Consider the following 15,274-nt stretch of genomic DNA (forward strand, 5'->3'; position numbering starts at 1 on the left):
ACTGGAAAGACTGGATGGGGTTAGTTGTTAGCCTGGGCTTGTTTCTAGGCCCTCCCCCAGATCCCTAATGAATGTGCATGTTCTCTCTCGGCAGCGATGTTCATGGCTCCAGCTCAGATGGCCTATCCTGCGGCCTACCCCAGTTTTCCTGGTGTCCCTCCTACTGGTACCATGATGGGGGGGATGATGCCTCCACCAGTGGGCATGCTGGCCCAACCTGCAGCTGCTGGGATGGTGGCTCCTGTAGCCATTCCACCAGGCTACGTAGGCGGCGTGCAAGCTGCAGTGATGGGTGTCCCCAATGGCATGATGGCTGCCCAGCAGGCTGGCTACGTCACAGGCATGGCGGCCATGCCCCAGACAATGTATGGCATCCCACCAGCACAGCAGCTGCAGTGGAACTTGGCTCAGGTGAGATTTAGCCTTCTGTGGAGGCTATCACTTCATTGCTGCCTCCTTTTTTTCTTCTCTTCCTCTCCCCAGAGGAATCTGTTATATGGTTTTTTCCAAGGAGGTTTACTTTCTTATAAAGTAACTTCTGCAGCCCCTTCCTTTTCTAACTCGAGACTCCGGAGAAAGACAAGCTTAAGGTGGGATGAGATCACTGCCTTCAAGTATTGAAAGACTGTCATGAGGAAGCAGAATACTTATTCTGCTTAGCATCAAAAAGCAGAAGTTGGGCTGGCTTCAGAACTAGGGAGCCCTTGGTTAGTGGAGGCTAGGTAAGCACTTGTCAGGGTACTGAAGAGCTGTTTCCTCTTCAGGTATACGTTGGTCTAGTTGACCTTTGAGCTTAGTTCCTTCTAACTCTTTAAGAGTTTGTGATCTTAGAAGAACAAAGCCTTAATATGTCAAAATAAACTAGCCATAGACCAACATTTCACACCCCATACCAAAATAAGGTTGAAATGGGTGCATTATATAAATATAAAGGGTGATACTATAAGCAAACTGGGAGAGCAAGGGATAGTTTGTTAGATCTTTGGAGAAAAGAGAAATTTATGACCAAGCAAGAAATAGAAAACATTATGAAAGAAGATAGCCTTTTGGATATTAATTTTTTATTAGAAATATAACACCATTCAAGAAATGTCAGTAGACAATGTTGAGAAAATCAAATATTGTCTTTTATATTTGATTTCATTCTGCAATCTATTCTATAACTACAAGCCCTGTTTGTCTCTTAGTTAAGATTAAAATTTGTTTTTCTACACATCACATTAATTGAAAGAAAATTATCTTTGGACCAATAGCTGCTCTTGTACAATTAGAAGAAATCTCTTAACCTTAAAAGGTGCAGGGTATTGTCTTTTATCTGCAGCACTGACAGTCTGAGCTACCTGTGGCACTTTTTAACTATGCAGGTGTGCATCCCCAGGGTGTACTGTGCAGGTGTACATTCCCTAGCTACAAAATGGAAGGAGGGATTGTTGCTAGTCTTGCATTGTAGACTTTCATCCAATCATATTGTTTATCATTATCACTGACTCAGGCTTTGTTATCCAGTCATTTAGTTTTCCAGCAGTGAAGCTTCTTGTTTTTTTCTCTGTTGTACTTCTCAGAACTGTATGAAGGCTATAATTCCTATCTCGTGATCTTTTTGGCTTCCTGAGAAGCTGAAAATCCCATTTTCTTGGTAATTGCTAGCCTTACCAATAAATTGAACATGCTTGGAACTATGTGCCTCAATTTACCTTAGTTTCAATTGTGACTTTTTTTTTTGTTTGTTTTTTTGTTTTTTACTAATTATATGACCATAAACTAATTAATTTCCCCCTTTTAATCACTTCTGTCTCCAGACTTAAAAACCAACAAAGGCAACAAAACTATTTTTTTTATCATTTTATGTATGTATTCTGATTGTTCTCTTCTCTTTGTATCACTTTATGAATGTTTCAGTATTTCTTTGCATTTATCATTTTTCATAATAATGATATTCTTTTATATTGCTATAACACAATTTAATCAGCCATTTACCAAACATTGAACATATAGGTTAATTTTAGCTTCTTGCTGTTATAAATACTGCAAGTATTTTTTGTACAGATAAGTATTTTAAATAATGTCCTTAGTATATAATAAGAGGCTCCTATTATCCAGTGAGATGAATTAGAAACACTGGGTGGGTGGGGGGAGGGGTGTGTGTGTGTGTGTGTGTGTGTGTGTGTGTGTGTGTGTGTGTGTGTGTGTGTGTGTGTGTTTCCTTTTATAATTTCCTGCCTCTTTCTGCTGGAGGGCAAGGGGTGGGGGGAGGTGTGTGTGTGTGTGTGTGTGTGTGTGTGTGTGTGTGTGTGTGTGTGTGTGTGTGTGTGTGTGTGGTGTTTCCTTTTATAATTTCCTGCCTCTTTCTGCTGGAGGGCAAGGGCTGGACAGCCAAAGATCTAGTGAACAGTGGACTTAGAGTACTTGGATTTTAATCCTGACTCTACTATTGGCTGTTTTTTGATCATGGACTTTGTGCTAGAAGGTCCTGATGATTCTATAAACTTTTTGTCTAAATATCTGAGTTCAGCCTTTTCCTTCTGTCTGGTTTGGTTCTCTTATGCTTCCTTCTTGTATACTTTCTGTTCCCTGGTGAAAGCCAGTAGCCTTCTTTGGGCTTTTAAAGCAACAGTTTCTTTTTTTTTGGGATTCCCTGTCTTGTCCTCAAATGGGTTGCTGTCTTAAGCAGTAATACTCTTTTGCTTGGTATTCCTGACTTCTCCAGAATTTACTCAAAGAATCTTCTGCCTGGTTAATTTTCTCTTGTGTATTTTTGAAGGACTTTGCTGTTCCAAAATCTAGAATTAATTCCAGATTCTTCTGGATTTCCTCTCACAAGTTCTAAGTTGATTTGCTCATTTCCAGTGTTTCCATTTTTTCCATCCCAGGATCTTGTTATTGAAAATCAGACCTGGAATAAGAGTTGTCTTTGTTGGTTCCGTAGGTCTGTTTGGGGCAGGAAAATATTAAAGCAATTCAGGATATTATTAATCTGCTCTGCCTTTGGAAGAGAGAGCTCTCCAGCAGATGCCTGGATAATCAAAATTTCCCAAACGGCTATACTTAAGCCTTTGTGCTAAGCTTGTTATTTTTCCCAAACTCTCCATGTTTTTTTTTTTTTTTTTTACTCAGGTGTTTTCATGATCATATAACTATGTTGATCATCTCTTAACATATTTCCTATCTTTTCTTTTTCTTTTAAATGGATTTCCTTTGCAGTTCTGTGAATTTCATATTATGTATTTATTGGATTTTTTTTTTCTTTATTAAAGCTTTGTATTTTTCAAAACATGTGCATGGATTATTCAACTTTAACCTCGTGTTCCAATTTCCCCCCTCTTCTGTAGATGGCAAGTTGTCCAATATATGTTAAACATGGTAGAAGTATATGTTAAATCCAATATATGCATACATATATATACAATTATCATGCTGCACAAGAAAAATCAAATCAAACTAGAAAGAAAATAAGAAAACAGAGTATGTTGTGAACCAAACTCAGTTCCCACAGTCCTCTCTCTCTGGATGTAGATGGCTCTCTTTGAAGATCATTGAAATTGCTCTGAATCATCTCATTGTTGAATAGAGTCAAGTCCCTGAGAATTGATCATTGTATAATTTTGTTGTCGTCTCACCTTTTCTTAACTGGATTTCCTTAACTTCTACTCTTCTACCCACCTTTTTTTTTTTTTTTTTTTTTGCTAGTCTCTTGAATAGCATCATATATCTACATGAGCCCCATGCTAATGTTAGTGATATCCTGTGAAGTTAAATTTGCCGTTTTCTGATCTCTACTTTTTTTTCTTTTTAAAATTTTATTTATAAATTTTTTGACATTATATATGCATGAGTAATTTTTTTATATAACATTATCCCTTGTATTCATTTTTCCAAATTATCCCCTCCCTCCCTTTACTCCCTCCCCTAGATGACAGGCAATCTCATACATTTTACATGTGTTACAGTATAACCTAGATATAATATATGTGTGTAAATCCAGTTTTCTTGTTGCACGTTAAGTATTGGATTCCGAAGATATAAGTAACCTGGGTAGATAGACATAGTGCTAACAATTTACATTCACTTCCCAGTGTTCCTTCTCTGGGTGTAGTTGTTTCTGTCCATCATTGATCAGCTGGAAGTGAGTTGGATCTTCTTTATGTTGAAGATATCCACTTCCATCAGAATACATCTTCATACAACATTGAAATGTACAGCGCTGATCTCTACTTCTTGTTACCCTGAACTTTGCAAATTTGTGTCTCAATACTGGAATCCAGTAATTTATTGGATGTTGTTCTTTGTGAATTTCAGGGTTTCTCTACTGTGATTATTCTTGTTCTCTTGGTAGATATACAAAGGCAGTTATTTCCATGCCTCTTTTTTTTGTTTAAAGTCCTTATTAGATTTGCAAGCCTGTAAGCATTTTTTTTTACCAGTCTTTGTTAGACTTACTCCATTCCAGAGTAGGAACCAGAATTTCAAAGAGGCTAAGCAGTCTTAAAAAACAGCTGTGTAGCTGATGTGTGGGAGACCTTGACCCCAAGATCTTGGGCTGGTCCACTAGCTTAAACTTTCTCCTGTAGACCTATCCCAAGCAGCAGATTCCCTTAGCATAAAGCCAGGTGCCTCTTTTTTTCATGAATTGGTCACTCTTGGTCCTTAACATCAGGGCTTGAAAACATTCTTTCTCCCTTCCAGATGACCCAGCAGATGGCCGGAATGAACTTCTACGGCACCAATGGCATGATGAGCTACGGACAGTCGATGGGCGGTGGGAATGGCCAGGCAGCCAATCAGACGCTCAGTACTCAGATGTGGAAATAAAAGCGGAGTACCTGCATTGTTACCACTTTTCCCCAAACCTCCCTCTTCTCCCTTCTCCCTGCTTTCCTCTCTACCTCTTCCTGTTTTGTTTGGAAGTTATTCTAAGAGACATACAGGGTTTGACCTCTCCTACAGCCTGTTCACTTCCCTTACCCTGCCCTGCCCCCCATACCTGGGATTTGCTTTCTGCTGTCAGTGCCCCACAAGACCCTCCGTCTTGGTGCGCAGTCCTCCTCAAAGGGACAGCAGAGCCCACTCTTAGCACCATGGGATTGCACACCCCCAGAACCCTTTTCCTTACGGAGGGGAGGCATCTGCCCCCATAGCCTCTGAAAGAGGATACCAGGAGAGAGGGTTAGGAGCCCCTCCGTATTTACCCATAAAGTCTTTGTTTTTGCTTTTTTGGGGAGGGAGGGGGTTGAGGAGTGCTGGGTAGGAAAGGGAATTGTAATCAAACTTCAATCATGGGTCTTTGTTAAGGGGCTTACCAGGCTCAAGGTGAGCTAGAGGCCTTCTGAGGGAGGGAGAGCCAGGGTCATTCTGCTCTGTTCCAAGCAGCCCTTTGGGGCTTTAGTCCTTGTCATTGGAACCCAAGTCACCATGAGGCTCTGCTGCCTGTAGAACAGGCTGCATGCACATATGGTGAGAATGGGAAGCTTGCCCTTCTTATGAATGGCTTTTTATTATTTTCCCATCCAAACTGGAGGGGTGGGGGGGGGTTGATAGTTTAAAAAAAAACATTTTAGATTAACAAACTAACAGAGTTAATTTATCTGCAGCAAAGAGCTATTTGCCAGTTTTTTTTCTTACAGTTTTAAAAATGTGTTATCTGCTATCTTAATCAATACCTCCCTCCCTTCCTCTCCCTGCCCTGCAGTCCTCTCTGTTCTGGGGTAGCCCTGGCACCTCTGTTTCTTGCATAGTGTACACTGTGCATGAGGTCGAGACCCCCCAGGCAGCTTTCCTGTCAATCACCATTCACTTCACTAGAAAATCAAAACAAAAAAATTTTGCTTAAAAGATTTCATTTGCGTGAACCAAAATTTTCAGTTTAATTTCTCCTGTGTATATGTAAATTCCTTAATAAATATTGCAGTGAGATGCTGTGTGTTTGACTGTATGTATTTTTAGGTCTCTCTGGACCACCTTTGGATACCTGGCTTTCTAGGGGTAGTGAGCAGCCTTGAAATCATGGCTGGGCCTAAAGGAGGAGCTCTGGAAATCACTTTGCTTTCCTAGTGTCCAGTGCCTTTAGATATTTGGCATAACAGTTACTAAGGATCAGGACCATAAGTAGAAAGGCTATTATCTCGACATAATAAGGTAGAAGAGCCCCTCACTCTGTATATTGAAAGTCAAATTCAGAAGTATCTCTAATGACTACCAGCCTTAGGAGGAATTGGAACATAGGCCAGAACTAGTTGCTGCACATTAAAGCTGCAGAACAGTCAAGTGGCCTGAATTTGGAGTAGCCCTCTCTCAAAACCAGGCTTCCCAGGGCCACTAGGGGGCACCAGGACTTTTCTCAAAGCACCAGGAGGGAGCAATCTTGGACCAGCCCTGAAATCAGGGAATGGGTGGGGCTAAAAGACTCAATCATGGCCTTTGCTCTCAATATTTTGAGGGCCAGACTGGGAGTCCAAAAATCTACCCAGCAGTTGTATCTGTCTCTGGATAAATAGCATCTCTGAGCCCTAGGTAACATCATGACTTAATGTGTCAAGTAGGATGACTATCTACAGGCTTCTCACAGAGGGCTTTGTAAAATATCAAATAGAGGGGAAAATCTGCCAGTGGGAAGGCGAGGGGCCAGAAGGATGGCAGCCACGAATGAAGTCCCCAACGGCATCATTCCTCCAGAAGTGCTGTAGCAGGAAGACTAGAGGAGGAGACATCTGGGGCTTCAGAAAAAGGGTCGTACCTTCATTTATTTTAAGCTTGAAGGCCAACTTCCTCATTTTACAGATAGACACCCATATTTAGGAGTCAAATGACTTAACCTGGGGTCACAAAGATAGTAAGCATTCTCCATATGGCCATCATGAGATGAAGCACTATCTTGGAAAGAGAACTGCACTTGTGTTTTGGTGTTTAATCCTAACTCTGCTTTTTCTACCTGCGTCCGTCTGAGATTTATTTTCTCATCTCTAAAGTGAGAATATGTCAGAGCTGGAAAGGACCTTGGAAATTTTCCAGTCCAATATGTTCTTTCATAGGAACTGGCTCTGAGGCTTACGGTGACAACATGTCCAGGAGGAGACGTAGCAGCACCCTCTAGTGCTCTCTTGCTTACACCTTCCTGCCTCTCAAGTGGAGCTTTGGAATGGCTCTAACTCATCTACAGCTGTGGGATCTACAGATCATTCAAAGGAGGCATCCAACAAACCTCTTTTCAGATTTGACTTTAATCATCCATACTTGCTGCCCAAATACTGTACATGCAGGGAGAAGCCGTAAAAAGAATTTTCTCCTTGGGGAAATTGGCAAGAATATCGTACAAAAGAGCATGCACCCCTTCCCGGCTCTCAGCCTGCTGCACAGAACCACAAAAATATGCATGTTCACAAGATCTCCCCATCCCCTCACACACACACACACACACAGGATACATTACAGACCACAGCCTAAAATGTCTTTTGCTTTTTTATCTTAGTATACTTGGTAAATTCACATAAGTCCCTCCTCAGCTTTGGGTTATTTTATTTTTTTTTTAAGTTTTAACTCCTCCTCCATACTGATTTTCTAGAATTGGTTATTGGAACTCTTGCTTTTTGCAAGCCAAATTGAATTTCACTTTTTGAAAGCAGCTTCCCAATTTTTTTTTTCCAGCCATAAGAACCCATGGGAACTTGAAATAAGATTGAGACAACGGGGAGTACTTTTCTGAGCATCTGGGATACTCCTGACATAAAACTGATTTAGGGAAATTGGGGAACAAAATGGAGGCAATTGAGCCCATTTTCACATCAAAATATTGCCATGTGCATTGGTAGTTTCAATTCAGTGTATCTGTCATTGGAGAACAATTCACGACCAGGTCTAGAGAAGTTTACCAGGTTCATCGGAGGCTGTGTTTCTTTTCAGCCACTGACTCTAAGTCATTGAAAGATTGTCAGTGGAAGGGGGCACTCATTCCATATGGAATCCTCAGAGAATGATTATGAAAATTAATGTACTTTTTATTCATGATATACTGGACAGGCAGTATAGCTTAGTGGGTTAAAGGACCAGCCAACCAGAACCAGGAAAATCCGGGTTTCTAGTACTAGTCTGACACATAATTAGCTAACTCGGTAAACCTCTCAGTGATGCTCCCCTTCCCATAGAGAGTTCTAAGATTCTAAGTTGCTGAACAATTGCCTTCTCACCAGGTATCCTCAACCGTGAGATCTGGTGAAATCTAAAGCCTGGATATATTCTAAAGATTCATCTTTAGACCACAAGGTGATGCTGCAGCCGAAACAAATAAATAAGAATTCAACCCATGAAATCACTAAGTCATAAAGGGGCTAAAGACATCGGTGGAGAGGGTGAAATCATAGATCTTAAAAAGGAAATCTCACTAGTGTGATACTATTCACATACGCTGGGGAACATTCCCCCTGGTTCGGAAAACCCGGTGGGGCTGGGGAAGAGAGGATCTTGGCAGAGGAGAAACGATTTTAACTACAAAAAGAAAGGAATAGAAAAACACAACTTTTGTTGAGCTGATTGGCAAGGGCCGAGCCCTCTTCTCCCCTCCCGCGCGCCCAAGATGGATTCAGCATTTTCGCGAAGGGGTCTCGCGGAGACCTCCAGCACAACGTTATACGGGGCAGGGAGAAGATTAGCACACAGCGCCTGGAGACTGTTTCAGCAGGACTGGGAGACACCCTTTATCTGTTATCCCCCCCACCTTTGTTCTGACTGGAGGGCCCTGGAGATGTTCTAGTCTTCACTGGACGGGCTAAGTCTCCATCCCCGCCCTGAGTGGCAGACAGACTGACGCCCGGAAAGGGGCAACGGCGGACATAAGTCCCCCACACCCCGAGGTAGCGGGAGGACCCAGCGCGGGGTTCTGGGCGCCCCAACGCCTTTCCTCCGCTCTCCGGCTCGTGACCGCCCTGCTCAGCACCCCTCCCTCCGTGGACAGCTCCCGAGGGACCAGCTCTCCTTTCTTTGGGAGTCTTCTCCCCCCCTCCCCCTCCCCCGCCATCAGCGCCCCCTGCCGGGGAGACTTTCGATCCCCACGCGGCCGGAAGCTGAGTGGCTCCGAGGCGCGTCTGAGGGGCGGGGCCTCCTCCACCACTTGGGGGTCTCTGGGGGTTTCCCTGACGTCCATGAGTGTGAAGGGAGGAGAGGGGAGAGGAGGGACGGGGGGGAGGGGAGAGGGGGCGGGTTTTTCTTTGCTACACATTAAGATTGAGCCCTTTTAGGAGAACAAGGCCACCGGCATCAAAGTGCTCCCAGTCACGAGGCACGGGCGACTCGAGAGCGGCTCTCTCCGAGGGAGCCGCGGCGCTCTCTTTGGCATCGCGCGGAGACTTGGCGTCTCTCTGACAGAGCAACGTTCCCCAGCGGGGCCCGGGCCTTTCGGTGGGCGTCCAGGCCTCGGAAAGAGCCCGCTGCGGGACGGGAGGAGTCATTACAGATCACAGACGAGCTTTCGGATGCAGCACGTGATTCTTTGCAGAAAATTATATATTTTTTTTGCTTTTTTCCATTCTTTTTGAAATGGAAACATACAGAAACGAAGGGGAAGGGACGGGCTTCGCGGAGAGCAACAGAGAGGCCGACCAAGATGGACGTCCCGTGTCTTCTCACACCGGGGAACATCGGGAGGCGCCTCAGAGCAGTGTCTCCTTCCACACGGGCCCAGGAAGACAAGCTCCGGAAGGAGATGTGAGCGCGGCGCTGGGGACACTTCCTTCCGGCCCGGTCCACTGGGAATCCTCGGGGATGTTGGGCCTTCCCTCCCCGGCTGCGAGACACAGACGGGAGGACGGACACGGTATAACAGCCTGGGCCAGGCCGCGCCGCCATCTTTGCTTGTAAAAAGGTGAGGTATCCTGACCCGCAGAGCCTGGCGGGAGAGGGCCGGCCGGCCGTGAGGCGCGAGGCGGAGGGGCCCAGCCGGACGACGCCCAGGCCGCACGGCGGGCTCACAGCTTCTGCGCGCTGCTGCTCCGTCTCGTTCCCGAGGACTCCGCTGGGAAGCGCGCCGCCTCCCAGACGCTTCGTCCGCCGGCCCAGAGCCGCTTGTGGAGCTTCCCTGGAGCAGCGAGTCCAGCCCGGCCGGCCCAGCGGTCCGGGGCGAGCGCTTCCTCTCGGGGCCGGGCCCCAGGCCTCGCTCCTGAGAAATGCCCGCACTCCCCAGGACATGAGCGGCATGCCTGTTCTCCATGCTGAAATGGAGGGGGAGGGGAGGACAGGGCCGTGGAAATGGTCTCAACCAGAGTTCCAAGGAGAAGCTGCCCATCTTTTCCGGCCGGGCTGCTTTTGTAGATTTCCTTCAAGGGACCCCTGCTTTTCCTCAGTGTTTGCTGCTTCTTCCGAAGTCATTTCCAGAGCCATCCGACATTTGTAAAGTACCCCCTCCAACCCAACAAAAACATACGTGTAAGCCGGGGATCCCAGCAGGGCCTTGCATTGTTATGGGAGGATGCTGCCAACACGCTGCCCACCCCCTTTGTAAGAAGCTCAGCTCGCCCTAAGTGTGTGGGATCTCACAGCTACCCAGTGCCCCTTCCTAAAGGGGCTCCCGCTCCTTCCGCTCCTGGGCTGTGGCCGGACAAAGGAACAGGAGTCTAGACCAGGCCGGGCCGTGCAGAGACCCTGGCACCAGCTCCCTCTTCTTGCAGTGATGACATGTGGCCGACCAGCTCATGGCTCACAACCCCGGGCAAATTACCAGGAAAAGAGAGCGGAGGCAAGAGGCGACTTTGCCTGCTTCCTTCAGACTACTACAAGGGGAAAAACTTTGGGGTCCGCCCCAGGCTGCAGCCAACCAGCCGAGTGTCTGGGCCCCTCCCAGATGGGACAGCCCGCAAGGCGGCCTCCCTGACTGGTGTCTGCTACAACGTTTAGAACCCCCGCGTTGATGCTACAAACATCCACAAGCAACACCTGTTTGCCTCCTCAGACAATCTGCACAGGTGTACACACAGGTACACGAAGGCGCAGAATGACCTCAAGTGCCCACACACACTTGAGAAAACAAGTTACACTGCACAGGTGCTTAATATGAATGGGTTTCCAAGAAAAAAGGGTTGTTGCCCTTAAAACAGAGGACTGGTTTATGGGAAGATAGAGCCACCTCCCATGGGGTTTTTAATCCAGGCACTAAGAAATGAAAAACTGACACGGCCAGGCAAGGGCCTGATTTCAGGTGGCTGTGGAGCAGGGACCTGGCGTCCTGGCCGACCCCTCCTCAGAGGCGCCCTTCTGGGCCCACCCAAGGCCAGCACTTGGGAATAACGGCTCTGAATGTGAACACATTAGGCTTCAGGAGGGCCCTAGCCCGTGACCACACTGTCCTAGAAGTCTCAGCTCTGGGTGTGATCACACACTTCCTGCGCACTGCCCACTCCCCGACCCCCAGCTCCCACCCAGCTGGAGGGAACCTCAGAAGTCGTCCCGATCCAGAGATTCTTTCTGTGACCCAGGCTTCATTTGAGATGATCTCTAAGGTCCTTTCCAGGTATAGATCCTACGGCTTCCACTGACCCACCCCCATGGGGAGCCCACGCCATGTGAAGCCATTCTGACTTATCGCCTTTCAGGCAGCAGAGGCACAGCCATGGTTAAAGGAGCTGACTTTAAAGCCAAGAAGATTTGGCCATAATCTCTCTCCCTCTCCCATGGAAACCTGCCTCCTGGTCCTAGTGCTGCTGAGGTCTAGCAGGATACGGACCCAATTCCTCCTTCCCTCTGTCCCCCCAATCTTCTTCAAACCAAATTACTCCAGTTCCTTTTGTCGGTCCTCTAATGGATATCATTTTGTACCCCCCTTTATCCTGTTCACTCTCCTTTTGGATTTCTGATAGTCAGCATCTTTCCTCAAATGTGGGCCTCCCCTTATCCACCCCAGGTTGGCACTGATCCCAGGCAGTACCTCCTGAAGGGGACCCACTCTAATGACTGTGCCGGCTGCACCCAAAGACCACCAAGGTCATCAACCAGCATCACCACCCGATTGGCCCTAGGTGACTGCAGGCTGTGACTATATCCCCCCAAATTGACCAAAGGGCCTTGGGAGAATCCAAAAAGGATCCTGAGAACTTGGAACAAACTGTGCTTTTCGGAGAAAAAGACATCCCTTTGTTGCACCATCTATTAGTGACCAGAGTAAGGACATTAACTACTTGTCACAAGACCTCCCTCGAGCTGTCTTTGACATGGGACAAAAAAGCACCATCCCAGCCCCTTCTCCAGCCCTCAGGAGAGAGGAGGAGAGCTCATCCTATTCAGCTGGGAAGAAAAGAGGGTACGTATGGTTTTGTCCTTACTGGGGGCTCCCATTCTTCAGTCTAGCTGGCAAAGCTCCAGGATTGTCTGAAACATTCCTTTTCTTTGCCCTTGTCACCTGCATCTGACAGCACATATGTGTGCCCAAGTGCGCACGTGCGCGTGCACACACACACACACACACCCACACACACACTTCCACTATCAGGACATCAGAGTTCAAGTGTTATAGACATCAATTGTTCCTTGTGATTCTTGAGCCTAAGTCCCCCCCCCCCCTAGAAGGCTACCACTGGAGCCTCTGATGGCCTTTTGCTCTGCTTTGGGAAAAGTTTGGCCCAAAGCAAACAGCCAGAACCCTTCCCCTAGCTGCTCTCAAACACCATACTTAATTAACTCCATTTCCCCTTCACCTGTTGAAGAACACAGACCTTCCTTGTCTTCCTGAGCCATGAAAGGGGGATTCCTTGGAACAAAGCTTCAAAGCTACAGACCACAAAGAAGGTGACCTGTTCCTGTTGCTCCTGGAGCCCAGTATCAATGTTCAAACCACCACCCTGGATCTGCCTTATATTCTTTCAATCAGGTAAATGCTTAGCCTCCAGCCCAAAGAAAACTTTGCAAGGACTCTTCAGCTGAGTGAGAAAACATTCCAGAGACTGGAGCCTGAGGCAGACCACCACCCAGTAGTGACCTTATAAGACGCAGGACAGTTGGGGATTGGGGGGGGCTGTTCCTATGTTCCAAGAGCTTCACTTATTCTGGACCATCTTCCCCAGGTAAATGAGCAAGGCGCCTGTGGCTTGGATGGCTCCAAGAGTGCAAGGGCTTTTCTAAGGCCCTATGATTCAAGCACAGCTTTGTTCTCCACAGAAGGCTAGATGCTTTGCTCAGAGTTAGCTTGCATCTCTCCTTGGACACATGAACATCCTCCTGGACAAGCTCTGGCCAGAATCCATTAGGGAGTAGCAGGGGTCAAAAGAGACAAGGACTTGGGGAATAACACATATTGCTAGCTAAAGAATTGGTGGTCTTGGTAGTCCTAAAGGTCCAGGGTGAGAACTGAGTTGCTTCACTCCTGGGAGAAGGGTCAAGGACCCCCTTCTCTGAGGAGATCCTCAGAGACAAGAGGCGCAAGTGCTGGAGACAGTCAGGCACAAGATAGGAGGGCCTTAGTGCCAGAGAACTGAGTAGATGGGGCCCCCCCTTGGGCTTTGCTTGATCTTTGGTGGAAACACCTCCAAACCCAGATTCTGATGTCAGCAGTCACCTGAGTCACCCACAAGAGGTAAAGGGTTTTCTTCAGGAATGATCCCCCTCCAAGACCACAGGGGGACTGGCCATGTCCTTCTGAGCTGCAGTTCAAAGTGGGCAGCTGGACATCACTCTTCTGATGGGCTTAAAGCCATTCTTGGAGAAGCTGTTTTCTGGCTATCAGCCAAGACCCTGTGTAGACAGTCTCCTCCCGAGTCGAGAGGGGAGATCAGAGCGCATAGTGGGACTTGTTTGCTGTTTTGGGACGCCATGAAAGACCCTTGGCATCTTCTGGCAGCCACTCAGGAATAGAGGATGTTTCACATGCAAGGAGGGCGAGTGATGGATCTGGGACCATCCACAGAGGCTCAAGATTTGGCTTCCATAGTGCTCCAGGCCCCTTCTTTCCTCAGGAGCCTTGCCCAGTACACGTGCTACATGCTACAAGATGCATTGAATGAGGTGCCAGTGCTGAGGGAAGATGCTCAAAGAAGGGGCAGAGGCTCGTGGGTCGGGGAGGACGCCCCAGCAGGGCTGCAGCAAGGGTGAGGTCTGCCTGCGGCAGGCTACATCAAGCGCTACATTCCCCAGAAGGGAGGGCTGGGCCGACAGTGCTGAAAAGAGTTCATTTGGTCAGGTCTTTTCCTAGAAGGAAAAACAGGTAGGAAAACAGCACAGTGGAAGGGAAACTGAGGATGCTCACATCACAAACAGTGGAGTCAGGCAGATGGATAAGACGGCAGAACAGTCTCCCTCCTCAGAGACCCTCGGGAAAGACAGCACAAACAGAACTCTGGCTCTTAGCCAAGAGACATGATGACAAGGGGGATGGACCATTGCATTCACCAGGTCTGGATATGCAGGACATGGCCCATCTCTTTAACTCTGGACATATACCCACATATATGTACTTGGACTGGATACATGTGCAATACATAGAAATGTAAAAACAGACACATATACATATAGGTATACTGAAACATGTACACATATATACATGTACATGGATTGTGTCCACACACATAGATACCCATAAATGTACATACACACACACACACACACACACACCACACACACACGAGTTTGCTCCTGTCTGCTGAGATGGCCCAGCAAAATCTGTAGGCCAGTAGAGCATGAGGAAGTTATTCTAGGAAGAGATGGCGAGATGCTATATACAGTGAACGACCTGGGTGAGGGTGAGGAGGCCAACCCACATCCCTCCCCACATACACACACCCTGGCCCGCCATCGCCGACCTCCCCTTCCTGCGGTCCAGGTCCCCGTCTTCCTAGGAGCACGAGGGGCTGGTAGAGCTCTCAAGGGAAGATTGGGAGAGACGCCGAGTGAGGGCCCCCAAGGTAGAGTCGGCCACAGAAGATGTGGGGAAGAGTTTGTACCAGCCAGTGACCACGTTGCTCAAGTCCAGCTCTTCTAGCACAATCTGGGCCATTCCCATGAAACACTTGTGGTCCATGCGCCCATAGTCTCCCCAGACAATCACCTGCAAGGAGAAAAGGAAAAAGGAGTTGAGAGTCCATCTGTCTCTGTCTTTTTTTCATTGGAAATACTCTGGTTCCTTTCCTGAATGCTTGTAAATATGCCCGGGTCTCCCCAATTCTCAAAAAGCCTTCCCAGATAGACCCAACTATCCCTTCTAGCTTATATCCCATCTCTTTCCTTCTTCCTGTCTCTTCACAAGGGTCATCCATATCGGTCACCTACAGTCTCTGTTCTCATCCATGCTTCTGAGCCCTTTACCATCTGG

General features: G+C 47.2%; 2 protein-coding genes across 5 annotated transcripts in view; one reads left to right on the forward strand and one right to left on the reverse strand.

Annotated features, from left to right (window-relative positions):
- The window catches only part of SMAP2 (small ArfGAP2), a 52,669-nt gene extending 46,759 nt beyond the window's left edge, over positions 1-5,910 (forward strand). The window contains exons 9-10 of the mRNA XM_074305263.1: positions 95-411; positions 4,684-5,910. Coding sequence (XP_074161364.1) covers positions 95-411; positions 4,684-4,809 — 443 coding nt within the window. The 3' untranslated portion in view covers positions 4,810-5,910. The remainder of the gene's footprint in view (positions 1-94; positions 412-4,683) is intronic.
- A 3,564-nt stretch (positions 5,911-9,474) lies between these two features.
- Positions 9,475-15,274, reverse strand: part of RIMS3 (regulating synaptic membrane exocytosis 3) — a 28,230-nt gene continuing 22,430 nt past the window's right edge. For all 4 annotated transcript variants that reach the window (XM_074305315.1, XM_074305314.1, XM_074305316.1 and 1 more), the window contains one exon: positions 9,475-15,010. In XM_074305315.1, the coding sequence (XP_074161416.1) occupies positions 14,798-15,010 (213 nt within the window). In that variant the 3' untranslated portion in view covers positions 9,475-14,797. The remainder of the gene's footprint in view (positions 15,011-15,274) is intronic.

The sequence above is a fragment of the Sminthopsis crassicaudata genome, chromosome 3 (genome assembly GCF_048593235.1).
Source record: "Sminthopsis crassicaudata isolate SCR6 chromosome 3, ASM4859323v1, whole genome shotgun sequence".
NCBI classification, from domain to species: domain Eukaryota; kingdom Metazoa; phylum Chordata; class Mammalia; order Dasyuromorphia; family Dasyuridae; genus Sminthopsis; species Sminthopsis crassicaudata.